The 17,867-nt window shown below is 38.7% G+C and overlaps 1 protein-coding gene across 1 annotated transcript in view; it reads right to left on the bottom strand.

Annotated features, from left to right (window-relative positions):
- The window catches only part of USP7 (ubiquitin specific peptidase 7), a 71,557-nt gene that overhangs the window by 21,517 nt on the left and 32,173 nt on the right, over positions 1-17,867 (bottom strand). The window contains exons 3-11 of the mRNA XM_039560220.1: positions 13,375-13,573; positions 11,839-11,977; positions 11,059-11,147; positions 10,228-10,336; positions 4,344-4,474; positions 1,877-1,931; positions 1,275-1,355; positions 1,090-1,180; positions 244-326 (exon numbers count right to left, since the gene is read on the bottom strand). Coding sequence (XP_039416154.1) covers positions 244-326; positions 1,090-1,180; positions 1,275-1,355; positions 1,877-1,931; positions 4,344-4,474; positions 10,228-10,336; positions 11,059-11,147; positions 11,839-11,977; positions 13,375-13,573 — 977 coding nt within the window. The remainder of the gene's footprint in view (positions 1-243; positions 327-1,089; positions 1,181-1,274; positions 1,356-1,876; positions 1,932-4,343; positions 4,475-10,227; positions 10,337-11,058; positions 11,148-11,838; positions 11,978-13,374; positions 13,574-17,867) is intronic.

Genomic DNA, 17,867 nt, shown 5'->3' with positions numbered 1-17,867 from the left:
GTGAACCATTCTAGAAACTGGAAGACTTGGACCTATAAAACTCACTACTAATTAAATTGCTATAGAATCAGAGCTCCATTTTAAGAAAACTAACAGCAAATAAGAGGAGCTACATAAAATGCTTGTCTAAGAAGAAGCATCACCAAAATCAGTTGATAAAATCTAGAATGGGTTTTGCAACACAGCTGTGTTATCAAGGATAAAGAAATAAGATTTAAAACCAGGTAAAAAAAAAAACAATACCTGCAAGCCATGTTCTCCTGCATCATACTTGTTATCACCATCCAACTGCTCCACTGCAACGTAGTCAATGAAGGACTCAAAAACTAAATGAAAAAGAATGGGGAATTTTACAGAAGGAGGAAAAAAAGTAAGTTTCCTCTAGCCTGCAATGTATTAATCAAATGACATATTAGGACATGGCAGTTTGTGTTTGAATATTTCTGTCCTTACTTTAAGTAAAGTTTTACATTATTTAAGAATGTCAAGAAATGCACCATACTGCAGGAGCACATCTAAGAATATCGGTAGATTTTAAAATCACAGTTACAGCTCTCTGCCACAACTCCTCACTTTGCAACTGTTAGGCATCAAGCCAGATGCCTCTGTTTGCTGGACTCTTACACATCCTTTTCCATGCCTTGTACACCAAGGGCTCAGTAAGGAGATGGTAATGCTGTTCTGAGTAGTTCAATTTTTTTTCTTGCTTATTACTATGGTCAGGTCTAAATAAGACTCTATTTTGTCTGAGTTCATCTTTATATATAAATTATAATTACTGTGACAACATCACCATGGCACAGTTCTCTGACACCAGAAAATTTCTAAAGTTCTTCAAGTTTTATGAAAAGATACCAGTAAGAGAATTAGGGAGGAAAGAGCAGGGAAAGGAAATGGAATAAGGGAAAAAAAAAGAAATGTAATGCAGGCAAAAAACATTCTCTGCATTGAAACTGTTTTCAATGAGGTGTCCTAAAGCAGGTATTTCCAATCACTGTGCACCAACAAACCCATTTGAAATCAGCAGGCACTAAAGTTGTGCAACATGTTGAAGTACTGGATTGGTGCATATCACAATGTGTCACTTACTATTTTTCTTTCCCTTTATACTTAGCTGGATGTCATAATAATCTTCTATTCGTTCAGATCGATAGTCTACGTGCTTGCATTGGATATAAGACTGGAAACAAAAACGAAACAACAGGGAAGTTCAATTTTATACAAGTAGCAAGAGTTAATTTAAATTATTTTTGAGAAAGGTATTAAATACATACCACCATCTTCCCTCTGAACAATTTAGGGATTGTGCCTTCTACACACGTGCCTTTCATTTTATTTTCCACATTATCAAGCAGCTGAAAGAAAAATCAGTTTTTACACAAGACAAACTAGCAGTTTTTAAATTTATTCATCACACACACATGATTACTTGACTGATTAGATACTAAGTCTCTTGGATAAAAACGAAATATTAGTCTATTTGTACTGGCATCTCCTTTCTAGTCCTTTAAATCCTCCTCCTCCCCCTAAACTGACGGCTACTCCATTCCTTTGAGTCTGGAAAACCCCACAGATGTAACAATGCATTTCATCTTCAAAACTGCATTTCTCTCCACAGCTATAAAAGTACCACTAGCACATGCTCCAGCTACTTTCAAGCTTCCCTACTGTTTACAAATTCCTCACCCACAAAAGGCCACAAGCAATTCATTCTTAAAGAGGAACCAAGGCAAAAACTCTGTCTTTGAGACCTAATTTAAATTATTCAGGGCCACTATTACTCTGATTGTTCCTAAACTATATCATATACATATACACACAATTTCAAGAGACAAATACATACATCACAGATCAGCAAGAAATAATATAAACATACCACTCGACATAATTCCTGGACATCATGTTGCATGAAGCTGTCTAAAGTTTCCCACCTTTGTAAGGCAAATAAATAAAAAATTACTAATTATGAAAAAAACACCTCAAAAGACATTTTTCTGATTTCTTTGCAGATCAAGAATGTAAAACACAGCAAGATGTAAACACTGAGATTTAGGACTGGCTGCTGCACAGGTTCTTTAGTTGTGTAGGAAGAAGGGGCAGTGAACTCGTGAGACATTTTGGCAGCCGTTCTGTGGCCACCCTCCTTCTCCTGTGTGGGACTGGGGACAGGGACTGGGAATGCACCCAGAGCCAGCTGAGGAGGCCACAGCCAGGCTGCTGCTCTTCCAGTCTACAACCCAGTCTCAGTTCATGCCAAAAAGCTCTTAAGAGAAGACTTGGGAGCAATTCAATGCCATCAGTTTCCACAGCAGGTTTCCAGCTGCCTCTCTTCTGAGGGCACTTCAGGTGCAGTCAAGTATCATTTAGGGATTATTTCAGCACAGGAAAGGAAGCAAATGGATTTATAGGAAAGACTGGCTCCTTTGTGCTCATCTAAACAGTTAATCCTGGGCATGCAGTAACTCCAAGGAGGCATTCAGCTTTCTGAACTGTCCATGTGCAAACACACTGTGTGAAAGCAGGGGTAAGGGCAGCAGGCTCTAAATGCCTTCTAGCCAGCATGCCACACAGCAGCAAGGGTGTTCAGCACTTCTGCCTTCAATAAAACAAGAGTAACATGCTTCTAGCTCCAGCATTAAATACTCCTGTGAGAACTGTAACTTCAACTCAAGAAAACTTTTAAGTTCTAAGTCTCTGACAATTTTTTTAGCAGCAGTCACCACTCCCAACTGTAGAAAATAAACTCTGTTGACTGTAGGCTCCAGCTTCAGTGGGATGTTCCACCCTGGCCCTGGAACCAGCACCAGGGTGACCAGGAGCAGTGCTGACTTTATCCTCCCTCACACTCTCTTCTCAGTGACTCACCCCCACTGTCACACGGCAGCAAATTAATCTCCAAAGTGTGCCAACAACTGTGCGGGGTCCACACTTAAACAAGCTGAATCAAGTGACTTGTCAGATAATTAAGAATAGAAAATAATGCCCTGAACTCTCTAGGCTTTACACACTAGTCAGCTCATAGGACAAACCAAAGAAAAAGGTCACACACTAAAATTAGGATAAAGAAGGGCCCCTTCAGACATGGCATCATTTTCTACTTAAAGAGGTCAAACTTAGAAATTCACAACACTCAGTAAAAAGTACTACCCTAACCAGCATCTATCTAGGTAGGGCCCACAAGGCCAAAAACCCCTCTCTGATTCAATGATGAGGGAAGAGGAAAACCTAAATCTTCAAACACATTCTAGAACTCCTTCCCAAGAACAAAAGCAGGCATGAACACATTTTTAAAGCCCTGCTGGTTTGGATATACATTTAAGCATCTGCAACACCCTTGGGAAAGGTCTCTTCATGCTACTGAATATGACACAGTTGGGATCTTAAGTGAAGATGAAATTTTACTCTATCACCAAGTCCTTCCAATGTAACGGGACAGCAGGAGCACTGATAAACTAAATATACAGTGTGCTAGTAGGAAGAGGGTATGGTCAGATAAACAGACAACACTGAGGCTACTGATTTCCCTTTAAGATTCCCCAAAGGGGGAAAAGTCAAGGTTGCAAAGACACAAGGTTACAAAGAGTGTTTCTAGGACAGAGCACCACTACAGGCTGTAGCAGCAGACGCAGGATGAACACAGAGGACAGCTGTGTGGAAAAGATGATACAAACTCCCTAATGTGTTTTGAACTAAAACAGTGCTTGTCAATATTACTACAAGACTAACCTACAGTGAGACAAAGTAATACAAAATCCAGTATTTTAGAACAGATTTTAATAAAATCCTACTCCACACTTACAGCACATGCAAAGAGAAGACCTGTAAAGGTTATGCTAATGTTAGTTTTTCTGTCCTAACTTGTGACTTTGATATGTTGTAAGAAAATGTTACAGCAGCCAACAATGTACAACATGGACATGCAAATTACTGCTATTGCACTAAATCTAAAACAGATTCCATTTTAAAAAGATATTATCAATGCATGAACTGCAATGTTTCAACAACTGTTTTGTTCTGAATTTTACTTAAGTCAAATTCATCACACAATGTTCAAGTAACAGATAAATTATAACCCTGCTATTAACAGCTCTGTTTCTGTACCATTCCCCTTCCCACAAAAAAACTGACTTTTGGATCAGCTGTCCTTAGTACTGGCTACAAATAAAAACCTATCCAAGTCAACTACAGAAAGTTAACAATTAACAATAATAACAATTAACATGTTATATTAACACTTCTCTGCACCTCTCTAAAAATAACCTTATTAAAATAGAACATTTTTAAAGAAAAGCTTTATGAAGCCTGCAAAAGCCCAATAAATAGTGCAAGTTTCTGAAACTTACCCAAATGATTTTGTTAACTTTTTAGTTCCAACTGGTTTGTCACTATGTTGCAGCTCATAAAACACTCTTTGCAATGCTAAAGGAACACTTTTGGATGAATCATCTCCTTCTGTGGGCATCATGTACACAGCCTGAAAAAGCATTTAGTTCAATTAGTATCAGAAAAGTTTATTGCTCATCCTATTTAATGCATTCTTTCCTCTTCAGTGACTTCCTTCATAGAACTCAATTTAATCAACACTTCAAAAAAGTCTGAAAAAAAATCTTGTACTGTAGTGTAAAAATGTTAATTGTCTGGAACAACTCTTCTTAGAGCACAGTGGTTAGAAAGATGTGAACAACAGATTCCATTCATGGTTATTTTATCTAAATAGTTCCCTTATTCCAGCCTAGAACAGTAAATGCACTAAAGCATTTAACACCTTCAAATAACTCTCATGCCTGGTATGTCTGTGCAATCATCACAGTAGGACCAGATATACCAGTCAATACTACAGACTTTTGAAAACAACTGGTATTGTGAAAAAGCAACCACATGAAACCATAAAGGGCAACAAGTGAACGAAAACAGAAATGGCCCACATGGAGAAAGATGTCAGAGGAAGCTCTGAGAGCTCCCGATACATTCATTCCTACTTAACGTCATCACTGTCCAGCAAATAAACAGCTTAACAATTCAATTCACTGATTATACTGATCTGTGAAGGATTGAGAACAGAGAAATTACACAAACAGACCAAACAGGGATTAAGAGTTCAATAGTCATTGAAATGAGATTTACTTTTTAAGAAGTGTACATCAATACATCTAGGGACAAGGAAGAGCAAACAAAAGGTATTTACAGGGAGATGTTCATTTAAGAAGCATAAATAATAAAAAGAAACAGACAACCCTGTAAGGAGATTAGGCAACAAACGAAACTAAAAAGGACCCCAATATTAAGTAGCATATGAGAAAATAACCTGTTAAAAACAGAAAAATTGCCACCTGAATTTTTTTCCTGTGAAACAACAGGGAACAATCCATTTCTGTGAGTGAAGTGCTGAACTGGACCTCAGTGACTCTCCCTCAGTTTGTGCATTAGCCTGAATTCCAGAGGTGTGCAGCACATCTAACTTACCCTGGACTTCAGTTCCCTAAATATAGAGCAAGGGTAGCACTTCCAGCAGGCAGCTGGGAATTGCTGGGCAAACACAGTCACTGCTACAGGACAGCTCAGAGTGATGGGAATCAGATGGGACAAGCACTAGATGAAGACAATGCTAATAGAAAAAGAACACAAGGTTGTGGCAAAAAAGAAAAGAAAAACAGCAAAAGAAGTTCCTAAAAAGTTGACAGGCCCATTTTCTATTCCAATTCTTAGGATCCACTACATTTTCCAAAAGTACAGCAACAGAAATACTTCAAAGAATAAAGAAACTGTCATCAGAGTATCTACAGCAGTAAGATGAAATAAGAGAAATAATTTCATAAAGAAAGCAAACTCCTGATATTCTGACAAAAAAAACAACGGTTAATTAAGCAACTGTAAAGTAATATGATAATTCATGTGACTGTATCTTTAAAATTTTTAATTTAATTTTCAGAAGTTACCAGTTAATAGAGATGACCTAAAACAGAATCATGAACACCAGTAACTTCCAATTTTTATTTCTACTCAGTTGCAAGCTACACTGTTAGTAGTACTTACACATACAGAAAGGAAACATTAATAAAAATTACCTGAAATTTATCATCAACTATATTCTGAAGGACAGTCAACAGAAGTCTTTGTTAGAGTAATTTTAAGAACAATAGCCCAACCTCACCCTAATGGCAACAATAAAAAAAGTCTTTTGCTCTACTTTGGGATTTGCTTAAACTGCTTTTATAAATTTTATAAATTGAAGAAAACAGCATCTTCAATTTTATCACTGGCAACAGGTTTTAACTGTTGAAACTCAATAACCCTTCAACTTTTTTAATGTGTTAAGCACTGCTTCAAGAGTTTATGGTGATGCAGCCTGGAAGAGAACTCTGTAGGTTCTGATCTCTGTTCCTGCCCATACAGGTGCCAAGTTCAGAGTGGGGTCCAGGTGCTCAGGATCAGATCCAGTTAAATTCTGAGCATCTCCAGGAATGGAGATCCCACCACCTCTCCATACATCCTAATGTAAAGCTGGACCCTGATTATGGAAATTTCCATCCTAAGATCAGAACATTCAGCTTCAAAGCAATTCAAGTAAGCTAATGAAGTAAATAATTTCCAATTGCTTTACGTTTATCATCCAAATGCAGAATCCCAGTTAACCAGATCAATCTGGGCAAACTCCAATTCAAATTTCACTAGCTAGGCTTATACCTCTGATTTCACAAGCAAAAATTATTTCTTGCTTTAAAATATGAACATCAAAACAAGTCGCCATGCTGAAGAGTCAACTTTAAACCTCCTCCTGTACCTGGTTTATGAACCTTTTTAAGAGTGGGTGTCACTGGCTAAAGGTAGAAAGAGAAACAGTTCAACAATCAAGTCTCAAATCTTCCGAATCTCTATCACCAGCCCCTATTAACTTCTTTGAATATCTTATAAATTCTTTTTTTTTAAAAAAAATATATATCGACACTTGCTATGTTTAAACAAATAGAAACAGGGTGTGAAAATCAAGTAATGAAAAAATGCAAATATAGTCACTGCTGATACATTCAAAAATAAATACTAAAATGCTAAACTTACAGCAGGCTAAAAATCAACATAGTGATTGACTCTTCCATCAAAAATGCATAAACTGGAACTCAGAATACCTTGACAATTAAACAAAATTAAATCCTTTGCCTTTAGTTCCTTTTTTTTTTTTTTCCATGTTTTTCTCATATACCATCTGGACAATTAATTCCCTTCCTATATCTCTCAAGTAATATTCCAATAATAATTTACAATTTACTTATAATCACTACATTCCAGCTGTCATTGAATAAAAACACCAGTCTTATTTCTCTGGAAGTTCTACATGTGTTATGACAAAGCAGACATTTAACACAGCCTTTCTTGGCTCTTCATTCTGTTTGTGTATATAGGTAATATTGGAGCTCATTTATCTAAGTTTTTCTCCACACTACCACTTTTTAAGTATTATCCTCTTCAAACCTTTATTTTTATGCCTTACCCTCCCAAATTCTGAAAGCCTGACCTCAAGATAAAGGAGTGAGGCATTCTGATACACTCAAAAAAGCAAGGTCTCTTAATTTAACACCTGAGAAATTCCCTCAGGAAATGAATACAAAAGAGGGATAAGTATGTATAGGCATACTGACAGATATGAGAAAAATTTTAGATATTTATATAATAAAAGAATGGTACAGGTAACTTTGAACACATTGCTTAAAGCCAGGAATTACTTGAAGAAGGGAAGAAAATACTGTGCACTAAATTCCAAGGTTAGGTAAAATATATTGCATAACCTTAGGAGAGCCAGGAAGAAATGGACCAGTACTTAGTATTTTAATGTAGTCTATCACCATTCTACAATGCTCTCATGAGTTGTAGGGACTTTTTCAAGGGAACCAGCAAAAAGTTCCCAAATGGACTGAATGCAGCCACAAGCACGGACAAGCTGGAGGCACTAAAGACAGTTCTGGGACAACTCAGGTAACAGACCCCAGGATCAAACCTGGATCCCTCTGGAAGTCACCACTGCCTCTTGCCTACATGGACTGCAGTTAAGCAGAGATTATCAGTCACAAACAACAAATAACAATATGCTCTAATGTGAAAGTTCCTTTCTTTATACCCTACCACTAAAGCCACCTTGTTGCTTAAAGGGGAGGTCTCGTTTCAAACCCCCAAGAACCTCCTATCTGCTATCTGGAAGCAGAGCAGAGAAGAAAGGACCTCTCCATCAATCCTCACCCACGCTTCCCCAGGGCCTGACTTTCCATAGGTACGTGCCTGCCTTTGCTATTGTTCATTGCTTCCCCAGCTCTGCTCCTGACAGCAGCTTCTCTGGGAACAAAGCTCTAAGTAACAGCAACAGAAATCATTATTTCTTCCAAGGAAGGAGGATTCACAGAAATTATGGAAACAGTGAGAAGCAAACCAAGGATACTGCACGTTTCATTTTACTTTGGTTTAAGAGGAACGAGTTTGGTCAAAGTGAAAACAAAAATGTAAATAATACTTTTTCCAGACAAGGCAATTCCTGATTCTTCCTGATCTGTACCAATGCCAAGTGAGTGCTAAAGCTGTCTAAAACTGCCACTGTCATCTGTTCTGTTTGGAGGGGCTCTGAAAGCCTGAGAAATGAGCAAGGAATTGGGTATACCAGCTGAGTCCAGGAACACTTCCATAAAGGAAGCTGCAGCTACCAACTTCAGTAAATTAAGTTTCCTCATATGGTCACTAGCCAGATATTAAGAGACTCTAAAAGCTGCTATTTATTTTGGGGCTGGGGAAGAAGTGCAGGGGAATGCCTGGTAAGATTAGTTCAGCTGAAACCAATCTGTATTACAAAAAAAATTTCTTCTTCACTACCTCATGGTACATACTGATTTAGTGACTACAAGACAATCTTGAGCAAGCTACTCAATTGCATTAGATGGAGCTATTACAAAAACACTTTTTTCTCTCAAGCAAAGTGAAGTTGTCCAAAAAAGTAAAATGCACAAACATTGAGTGCTGAGCAGAAAGAACAGACTTTATAATGAGTGATAAACTGAATGAGTAAATTATACCTCCTGCAAAAAAGAAACAAAACAGGTGCATCATGTAAAACAAGACAAGTGTTTATCTCTTGTCCATGGCATTGGTAAGATCTCACTTACATTCTACTGGAGTATGAAGTGCTGGTTTTTTTGCAGCACTTCAGAGTAAACAGCACATTGCACATTGCAAAGACAGAAAACAAATGCCAACTGGGACACTTACAGGCCACAGGGATATAAATAATAACATGGTGGGAAATTAAAGGCAGTGGAAAGCAGGTACATTGGAAAGGGAAAAGAAAGCTTAACTGAACAGCAACAACTAGTCTACACAAGAGAAAGCCCAAGTTAGAACAGTTCATTTTCATCAAGAGACAGAGAGTAAGTGCAGAAATGCACACAAGGATGAATTAGGATCAATAGGACACTCCAATACACTGAATAGTTCCAAGTTATTTTTTTCTCCCAGTACATCCCCTCTTCTAGATCACCACCTCCAATATCAAGTCATCACTTCTGTTTTTAATCCCAGTGAGGGCACTGCACTGTTTTAAAATTATACATTATCTAGTTATTTTATTCTGGCTTTGGATGAGACATTTATTAAAAGGTATTCAAAGAAGTTCTTTCCAGCAAAGAAATAACATCTACAGTAAACAAAAAATATTACTAAAGTAAATATAAAATTCAGTGTTTAAACTACTGAAAATACAATGCTTTCCATCACTATAAGGATGGCAATCATAATAACAAAAAATTCTGCTGCATAACATGAATTTCAAGATGGAGCAAATGCGTATTTTTGTGCATTGTTTATGGGCTGAGAAGCCATAATTCCCTATTTTAACTATTTCAAAAAAGGGAAATTACTTCCATCTTTTATCTGCAAGATTAAACTCCTTCTCCTGCCCCCAGCAATTCCTAGCAATATTAGCACATAATACAGTCAAAGAAACACCGCCTAAGCTCAGGTCTTCTGCAGGTGCTCTGCCTGCTTCCACAAAAGACAAAAGCTTGTGTTCCACACACTACAAAAGGGAGCTTCCTGTACTCTGCCTGCAGTACGGCATGCACGACCATGTAAGTCACAACTCCTCTGAAAGGATAAAGGAGGCAGAAGGATCACACAGCTCTGTTTTGAAGCATTTATAAATGCTAAGTAGAACAGCCAATGTTACAATCTCATGTTCTTTCATGTATTACTTACCTTTCGTAGCTGATTTGTGAAAAATAAAGTCTGTAACAAGCTGTTCATGTAACAAGTTGCTCCCTGGTTCTTTAAGCCAACATATCCTGTGTGCTTCTTTGAATCCCACCTGGAAAATAGTTTGTGGTTGAAACCAAGAGAGTTCTGTATTGCCAATAATAAAGAGTATTTGTTCTAAGGTACTGCTGCTGGTAGATACCAGCTACTCTTCATTGCTACTGAAGGTTCAAATAAACTACACTTCATTACTGCCTGCCAGTAACAACAGTCTTTGCAATGAAATGCTTAGTGATTTTATTACTTTTTAAAGAAATACGTTCTATATGGCAGAAAAATTATGTCCTATGAGAGAGTTGTGGAACTCAGAGCTGTACTTTTAAGGGGCAAGTCTGCACCTCTGTACAGCCCCGTTGTTTACAAGTGCCATGAAGGGGAACAACTGAGATGAAGCAGTTTTACAACAACTGCAAACCAAGGCAGGTTAGACAGCAGAGCCACCTGGCTGCACCTGAAACCCCATCAGCTCCCACACCACAAATGCTCGGGCCAGAACTGCAGAGGTGTTGAATCACAAACCAACTCACACAGAAGCTGAGTTTCCACAACATTTTGGTGACTTGTGCAAACAGAAATTTAAGCTATAAAAAATCTCTATGCAGCTATGAAAATATTGCCATGTGAGAATTCATCAATTAGTAGTGACAAAGTGAGAATGTCTGACAGGAGCTACAAATGGCAATAATACAAAATACTTGAATCATCTCAAGCAACATAAAAATACTAGAATTAAGAATTTTGAATATTGATTTGTTTTTAATCAAAAATACTTACGCTACTCCGTGTGGAGCATCTGCTTGAACATAGACTTCAAAAGTAACTTTGTCCTCTTCTATAAAGCCTTTTTCAGGATCAGTAACTTCCTGTAAAACAGGAGTGACACAGGAACATGAGAAGTGGAACACACATCGAAGCATTCAGTTAGACATTGCTTCCTAATTTCCAAGCCTGAGCTATCAGTAATAATAAACTGAAGAACACCAAAGCAGCTGTTTGTCAGCTTGCTACATTTAAATTCTTTTTCAGTGTCTCAATGCAGGAAACTTGTTGTTGCCTTTTAAGATTTTGCAGTAGTTTTTCAGTTTTCAATGATATAAGCTGGTAATAAGAGTTGGTAATCAAATGTTCTAGTTCTTCTAGACCATATTCCAAAATCTTTGCAAATGCTTAAAAAACTGTCACAATTCAAGAGAAACCTCAGTAATATTATTAGGGCATTAAATATTTGTACACATACACAAAGAACATATGGAAATGCAAGCAAATGTATGTTGCTCCAGAATGTCATTGACTTTCACAAAGTGAAAACAAAACACAAGCACTCAGATAGACAGAAAATAATAATGAAGGAATATTTAAATTACAACATAAGTAAAAGCACTCTATAAAAATCAAATTAATACAGTAAGAAATTGAAAAGAAATCTACAGCAATGATAGAAAAAAGTAACAGCTTGGGGAAAAAACCCCCTTGCTATCAGCATCTCAGTATGCAGGAGTACAAGTACAAAACTGCTCCTATCTAACATAAACTAATACATGTCCAATTACTTACACTCCAGGCCATGAAGTTAGAAAAGCCCCAGTCATTCTCCTTATGAAAGAACAAGTGACTAATACGACGACTGAATGATTTTTCATCATCCTTGTAGTTTATTATCTTGAGAACTGCTTGTGCATGACAGGACCATGACCTATAAATACAGAAGAAACACTTGAAACTCTTTCAAAATCAAGCTTTTTATAGTTGTTACGTAATTTTTTTTGTTAGGGATTTTTGGCACATTACTTTCACACACCGGCTTTTTTTTCCTTTTTAGATGTTAATTGTTATTGAGGGCATGAACCTCTGGGGCTTTCTGAAGCCACGTTATGAACCAGGAATGGAGATTTTCTTATGGCAACAGTGTTGACAAGAAAGTGTGTCAGTGACTTGCAGGTTGGTTTAAGAAACTGACGGCTCTCCCACATGAGTTAGTTCTGATCAACCTCACTGAACATGGACAGGCCAACTCCAAGTACCCTTGGTGTCTACAGAGTGGGAGGTCTCAGCCTTTGGTAAGGAAAGGAGGAGGAGCTTCTACCCTTTTTCCCAGAAGGTAAACTCCCCAACACTAATTGTCTCAGCAGCACTTCTTCATGACCACTGGTGTTCCAAACCACCCTACTCGTGCAAGGCAATCAGTCTGGATACCAGCTCAGACAAAGTCCTGTCACTGTCTCATGCAGTGACACTGATGCTTGCTCAGCTCCACCAGCTGCACCTTGGTTGGTACTTCTGAAGATCACATTGTCCTTTTTCTGTAAATACTAGGATGTGAATCATGTCCTGTGACTTGTTAATATACTTAAAACTTTTTCTTTACATTCTGCCCTGAGCACTCACCTCTAAATCATAAAAACAATGAAGAAATGCAACTTATTATTCAGAGTAAACAAGCTTTGTGAGATTCAGTGTCAGAATGGGAGTTACCCTATTGGAAAGGACACCTGAGAGGTCTGCACTCTTCCTAGATAAGCTACAGGAATGGCCCAGAAATTTGTAGTTATTTTTTAAATTTTTTCTATTATTTACAAAAGCAGTCAAAGGTAGCCAATGTTGATTTGCATGCAGGACTCCAAGAACACACATGTGTTCAGATCTTGCTGGATGAGTGATGAACTCCACTTAAAGAGAGGACTCATGCCCTGTTCTGCCTGCACTGGTAGCAGTTACCTGTTCACACGCTTCACAGGGCAGCATTTATAGCTTGGCATGGTTAGAGAAGCTCCACTTTCATTTGAAATAAACCCAGAACTTTTTCCATGCCAAGAAAACTGTCAGTCAAGGACTTCTCCTTCAGCAAGCATATATCTAAATTCTACCAAAAATTTCTAGTTACACAAGCTGATTTTAGCTCATCCTAAAGAGGGGATTATTCTTACACTTTGAGATTTAGAAAGGTGGGGGATAAAGGGGACTCAAGCCCTTGCAAGAATTCTCTCCTCTTGCAGAAAGCAAGGCGAAGTATTTTTTGTAGATGTTTGTATTTCTTGCAATAGATTAACCAGTATCAAGCGAGGACTTGTACAATAATTAAAGGGGTCTTACGTGGAATCAGATTCAGCATTGCACTGAAGGAAGAATCCTACGCTTTTTTGGTGTGGTCTGTCCGGGTAGAGGCGCGGCATAACCATGATCTTCCATGGCAAATTCCGCACGAAGCAGGGAGGGCTGAGGACTGACTCACTCAACCTGTTGAAGCGTTCGACTGTAAACTGAAATGTTGCTTCTGATCGCCAACTTGTATCTGTAATACACACACACAATTGTTTGAAACACCTCATGTTCTTCACTCCAAGATGGCCAACATCATCTAACATGAGCATGTTTCATGTGGTGGGATATTGGAAGGAACAAGAACATCCCCATCCCAGTGAACTACTTAATTACTGACATTCCAATTTTTTAATTTTGAAAAACACTGCAACTCCATTCAGGCAAACAGGGCACTGCAAGACGTGTCCCTTTTGTACACAATTTCCTTAAATGCTTCTTTAGCAGTAGGATTTGTTACCACTCCAGTTTCTTCTAAAGCAGCAGATGCAGCAAGACAGAGACATCAAATGCTTTACAACTAAATCACAGCCCACTCTAACTCTTCTTGTTGTGTAGCATCTCTACAGCCCAGTTTAAGTCAGTTCCCTGCATGAACCCATATGCACAAAGGAATTTGACAATCTGTTCAAATGCCCTGTTGATATCATGTCACCATTTAGTTGGTTTTGGCTTGCAACAGTGTATTTTAGAACAGATGAATGCCACAGGTTGGTCATTGGATTTTTGTAAAATCTTATCAGTTTGCCGAAAATTAGCTCAAGAATGGGGTCCTGTATTCTTTGTGGTATGCAAAGACTTCAGAGATTTTTAGTGGTCTAGCACGTAATTAAACAAGACTATTTTTTTTTAAAGAGCTTATTTTGACACACACGATTAAAGTAATTTTGCCTTCTTCCCACATACCCAATTCTTCACCTACCACAATCTGCTCTGCTTCTGTAGTACACAGCTATAACAGGGTGCTGGAGACTGCGACAGTTTCAGCAAGGCGCAAGACCAGGCTCTCTCTATTGTGACACGCCTCATATTGCACTCAGGGAGAAAAAGCCTGAAACTTATCCCAACAACTCTACAGGCCAGGGATGCACAAGATACTCCCCTCCTTTTCCATGGTTCCAGTCTGACATTCATGTAACACTGAATGCTGCTAGGCTGTAAGGAGATTGGACAGGCACGCAGGGCAGCACGCAGCACCCATGGTCACCCTGCTGTTCTCACTGCACCTATGGGGGATGCACAACTGAAGGTGTGTGACACATGCAGTGACACCTGAAATCAAAGAGCACTGAGGGACAACACCACCAAGCCAGAAATCGGATTGTGAAATTGTGACAAGGAGCACAGCACAATAAAAGTGTTCTTTCCGTACACGGACAGCAGTCGTTTACTCAGCTTGGCACAGCACCAGAGACAGCGCTGAATCATTTTTTCAAAACACAGGTGAGTCCTGATTGCTACCTTACTTAAAAAATGAAACACTGTTGATTACAACAATGTAACAGTGTAAAGATTATACACTTCATACTGAAAATTACCAAGTTTTATCCACAACTGCCAGGGAGCTATGACAGATTTCATTCTTCTCCCTTGTGAAGCAGTTTTCAAGCAGTTTCCTACTCCTGAACTGCAACACAGAGGATTTTTTTGTGTATGGCCCGGCAGCCCTAAGCAGTCCAATTGTCTCTTGAAGGTACTACAGCCCAAATCAGCTTCCTGTCCCCTCTACTAGTGCAAAGACCTTCGTGTTGCCCTGTGCTGTCAGCTTCCTCAGTAACTTAGGAGTTCAAAGGATTACTCTCTCTTTTTTCCCTACCTGCAAGTGCAGCTAAATAGCGGTCTGTCACCTACTTAAAAACTGCTCTCTTCCCAGTTTCACTACTCACTGCCTGTTGACAGAGTGAAGAGCTGATCTTCTACACCCAAGAACCTGGCAGGCTGCAGACAGAGGAGCTCTAACTTGATTTGCAGCCAGGATAAAACAAATCTGTAACATACTTAAAAATTTAAAATCAGTCTTGCATCACATGTATCTCAAACCAACTTGAGGCCACCTCCCTACTCACAATCATGATCAGTGCTTCTGGGCTCAGTCTGAGCTTCCAAAAAACGAGCCAAGTTTGCTTTCTGCCTCCTTTGATGCAGCTTTCAGAGCACTTCAGCACAAGGATGCAGCAGTGCTGCTACAGTGTCAGCTAAAAAACGCAGCCCACGCTGCATCTGCAGAGGCTTCAGAGAAAGTTTGCCTGTATTTCTTGATTTCTTTTCAGGAAAGCCTGTGCATGAGAGCTCACCAGGGAATGGGAACTCTTCCTTGTAAAATATTTGAGCAATCACGAGTAACTGCTCCATAAAAATGCAGCCTCGTAACACAGGTCAACCCCAAAATAGAAGCTTCTTTAAAAATAACAACCTTCCTTTCTTTCCAGTAAGCCCATTTCTCTCTTCGCAAGTGTAATGATTTAAAAGAGGAATTTTACTAGAAAAAGAAGTTTACATAGCAAATGTGACAATTATTTTGAGTATGTCAATAAATAAAGCCTTTTTTTGCCATCATGAACGTGTCCTCCAGATTCCAGTTACAGACTGCAGCTGGCAGGAGGATAATTTAGCAGTGACTGGCAAGTGAGACTTTTACGAATCCCTGAACTACAAACTGAACACAAGTTAGAAAGGACTGATCCCACTGACAATACTTGGAGAAGTTACATGCAATGGACTGTCTTTGCTATGTGGAAAAGATTTTTTCATTGATGTGATGAATGTTATATTCAGCATCTTCATGGAACAAAGATCCTTCAAACCACAGATCCAAATACTGAATATGATCCATTTTAAGACTGAAACACATATTTAAATGTTTATACTTCTGGGAAAAGCAGATTTCTTTATCCTCTTAGTAAATGATGCTACCTTTAAAGTGCACTGGGGTTATTAAAATATTCTGAACCTGAATTATTAATGGAGAAACTGGCTGAATATTCTATGAATATTTTAATAATGATCCAAATACAGCATGCAATACCAGCATACGGCTAAGACTGATGCTTCTGAAAGCCTTCTTGCCTCTGCAATTCTTCACAGAAATGAGACTTCAGGAGGTAATGGCAAAGCTGTGAGTTTATGTTTAGCTAGGGACCTTCTGTTTGAACTTTAACTTCTAAGAGAATTTATTCTATGTGTTGCTTTGAATACTGATGTACTTGCAAACAAAATTTGATCAGAGCCTTGTTTTTATTATTTTTTACTTTATTTGCAGAAGCTGCTATTCCAGCTTTTAAAGTCTGGTTCATTTAAGTCATTCTCCATACAAAGCACAGCACAGTCCTTCAGCTGGTCCTTTTTAATTGCTAAGACTTCATACAGAGCAACAACAGGTACTGGTCACAGCGCTTGAGAGAACACAGCCGTATCTGAAAGTCCTGCTGGTGGTCCACTGCTTGCTCCCATTCCCTGTGCCTCACAATGCCTGCAGCCTGTTGCCTAGCAAAGGGGATGAGAGCCACACTTTTTTTTCCCCAATCTTATCAGTCATTTCTTTATGTGCTAAGCTAGAAGAACAAAATCACCTCAAAAGTTACTTGAGCTCAGAAAATCACCAGAAAGCTGATTTCTATGATCCAGCTGGAAGCATCAACCTTTCACCTTACTGTTCACCTCTCTCACAGGAACCATTAAACTCATTAATTTTGCTGAAGAGGTACCTAAATTCTCCTCATGCATTCAGTATCAGCTCAGATTGATGACCCTTGCTATGAGTAACAGCAAAGGAAAACTGCATGTTTATCAGAGAAGCCAGTATCTCCCATTTTTTCCTGTCTTTGGAATCTCTGAGCTGTCCATTACCCATGCACATCATGCTGCAAACCAGGTTAGCAAGAGCACAAATAGCAAGAGAGCAATTGCACTGATGTGTAAATAATGCAACAGCAAGCAACTAATCTGATTTACAAGACTTGGAAGAGAGGCATCATCCACTTACATGATGCAAGTCTTCAGGAATGTTTCTGCAACTCTAACATTTTGCAATAACAGTGTTTTCTATCTGTGTCAATGCACAGCTGTAGCAGCACTGAGATGTAGCCAGACACTCCTTTATTCAAATATGATAATGAGGAACTATTAAGAGTATTGCTTAATAATCACACTTGAACCCTGAAGGATGTCCCACTGCAGAGAGGGCCAAAGCTCCTGGCCATGCTAGAAGGCCACAAAGGCAGGAAAATGCTTTCACAAGCCTTCTGTCAAATGCGTTCAGATACTTCTCTCTAGTGCAACACCTTCATACCCAGTTCTGAGAGGAGACAAACAGCTGGAAATTGACACAAACAGGTTCACAGTAGTTTTTTGGTTAAAGGGTCAATGTTATTCTAAATGAAGAGGTGAATATCTGATTATTTGCCAGCCCTGATATAGCCTGGCTTTCATCAGCTAATTTGTACAAGTCTATACAGACCAACTAGTGGACAAATTTTTTTGCTAATTGA

This window comes from Corvus cornix, chromosome 14 (assembly GCF_000738735.6).
Source record: "Corvus cornix cornix isolate S_Up_H32 chromosome 14, ASM73873v5, whole genome shotgun sequence".
In the NCBI taxonomy this organism is placed as follows: domain Eukaryota; kingdom Metazoa; phylum Chordata; class Aves; order Passeriformes; family Corvidae; genus Corvus; species Corvus cornix.
Note: the sequence above shows the minus strand (reverse complement) of the source record. Positions and strands in the feature narration are given on the sequence as shown.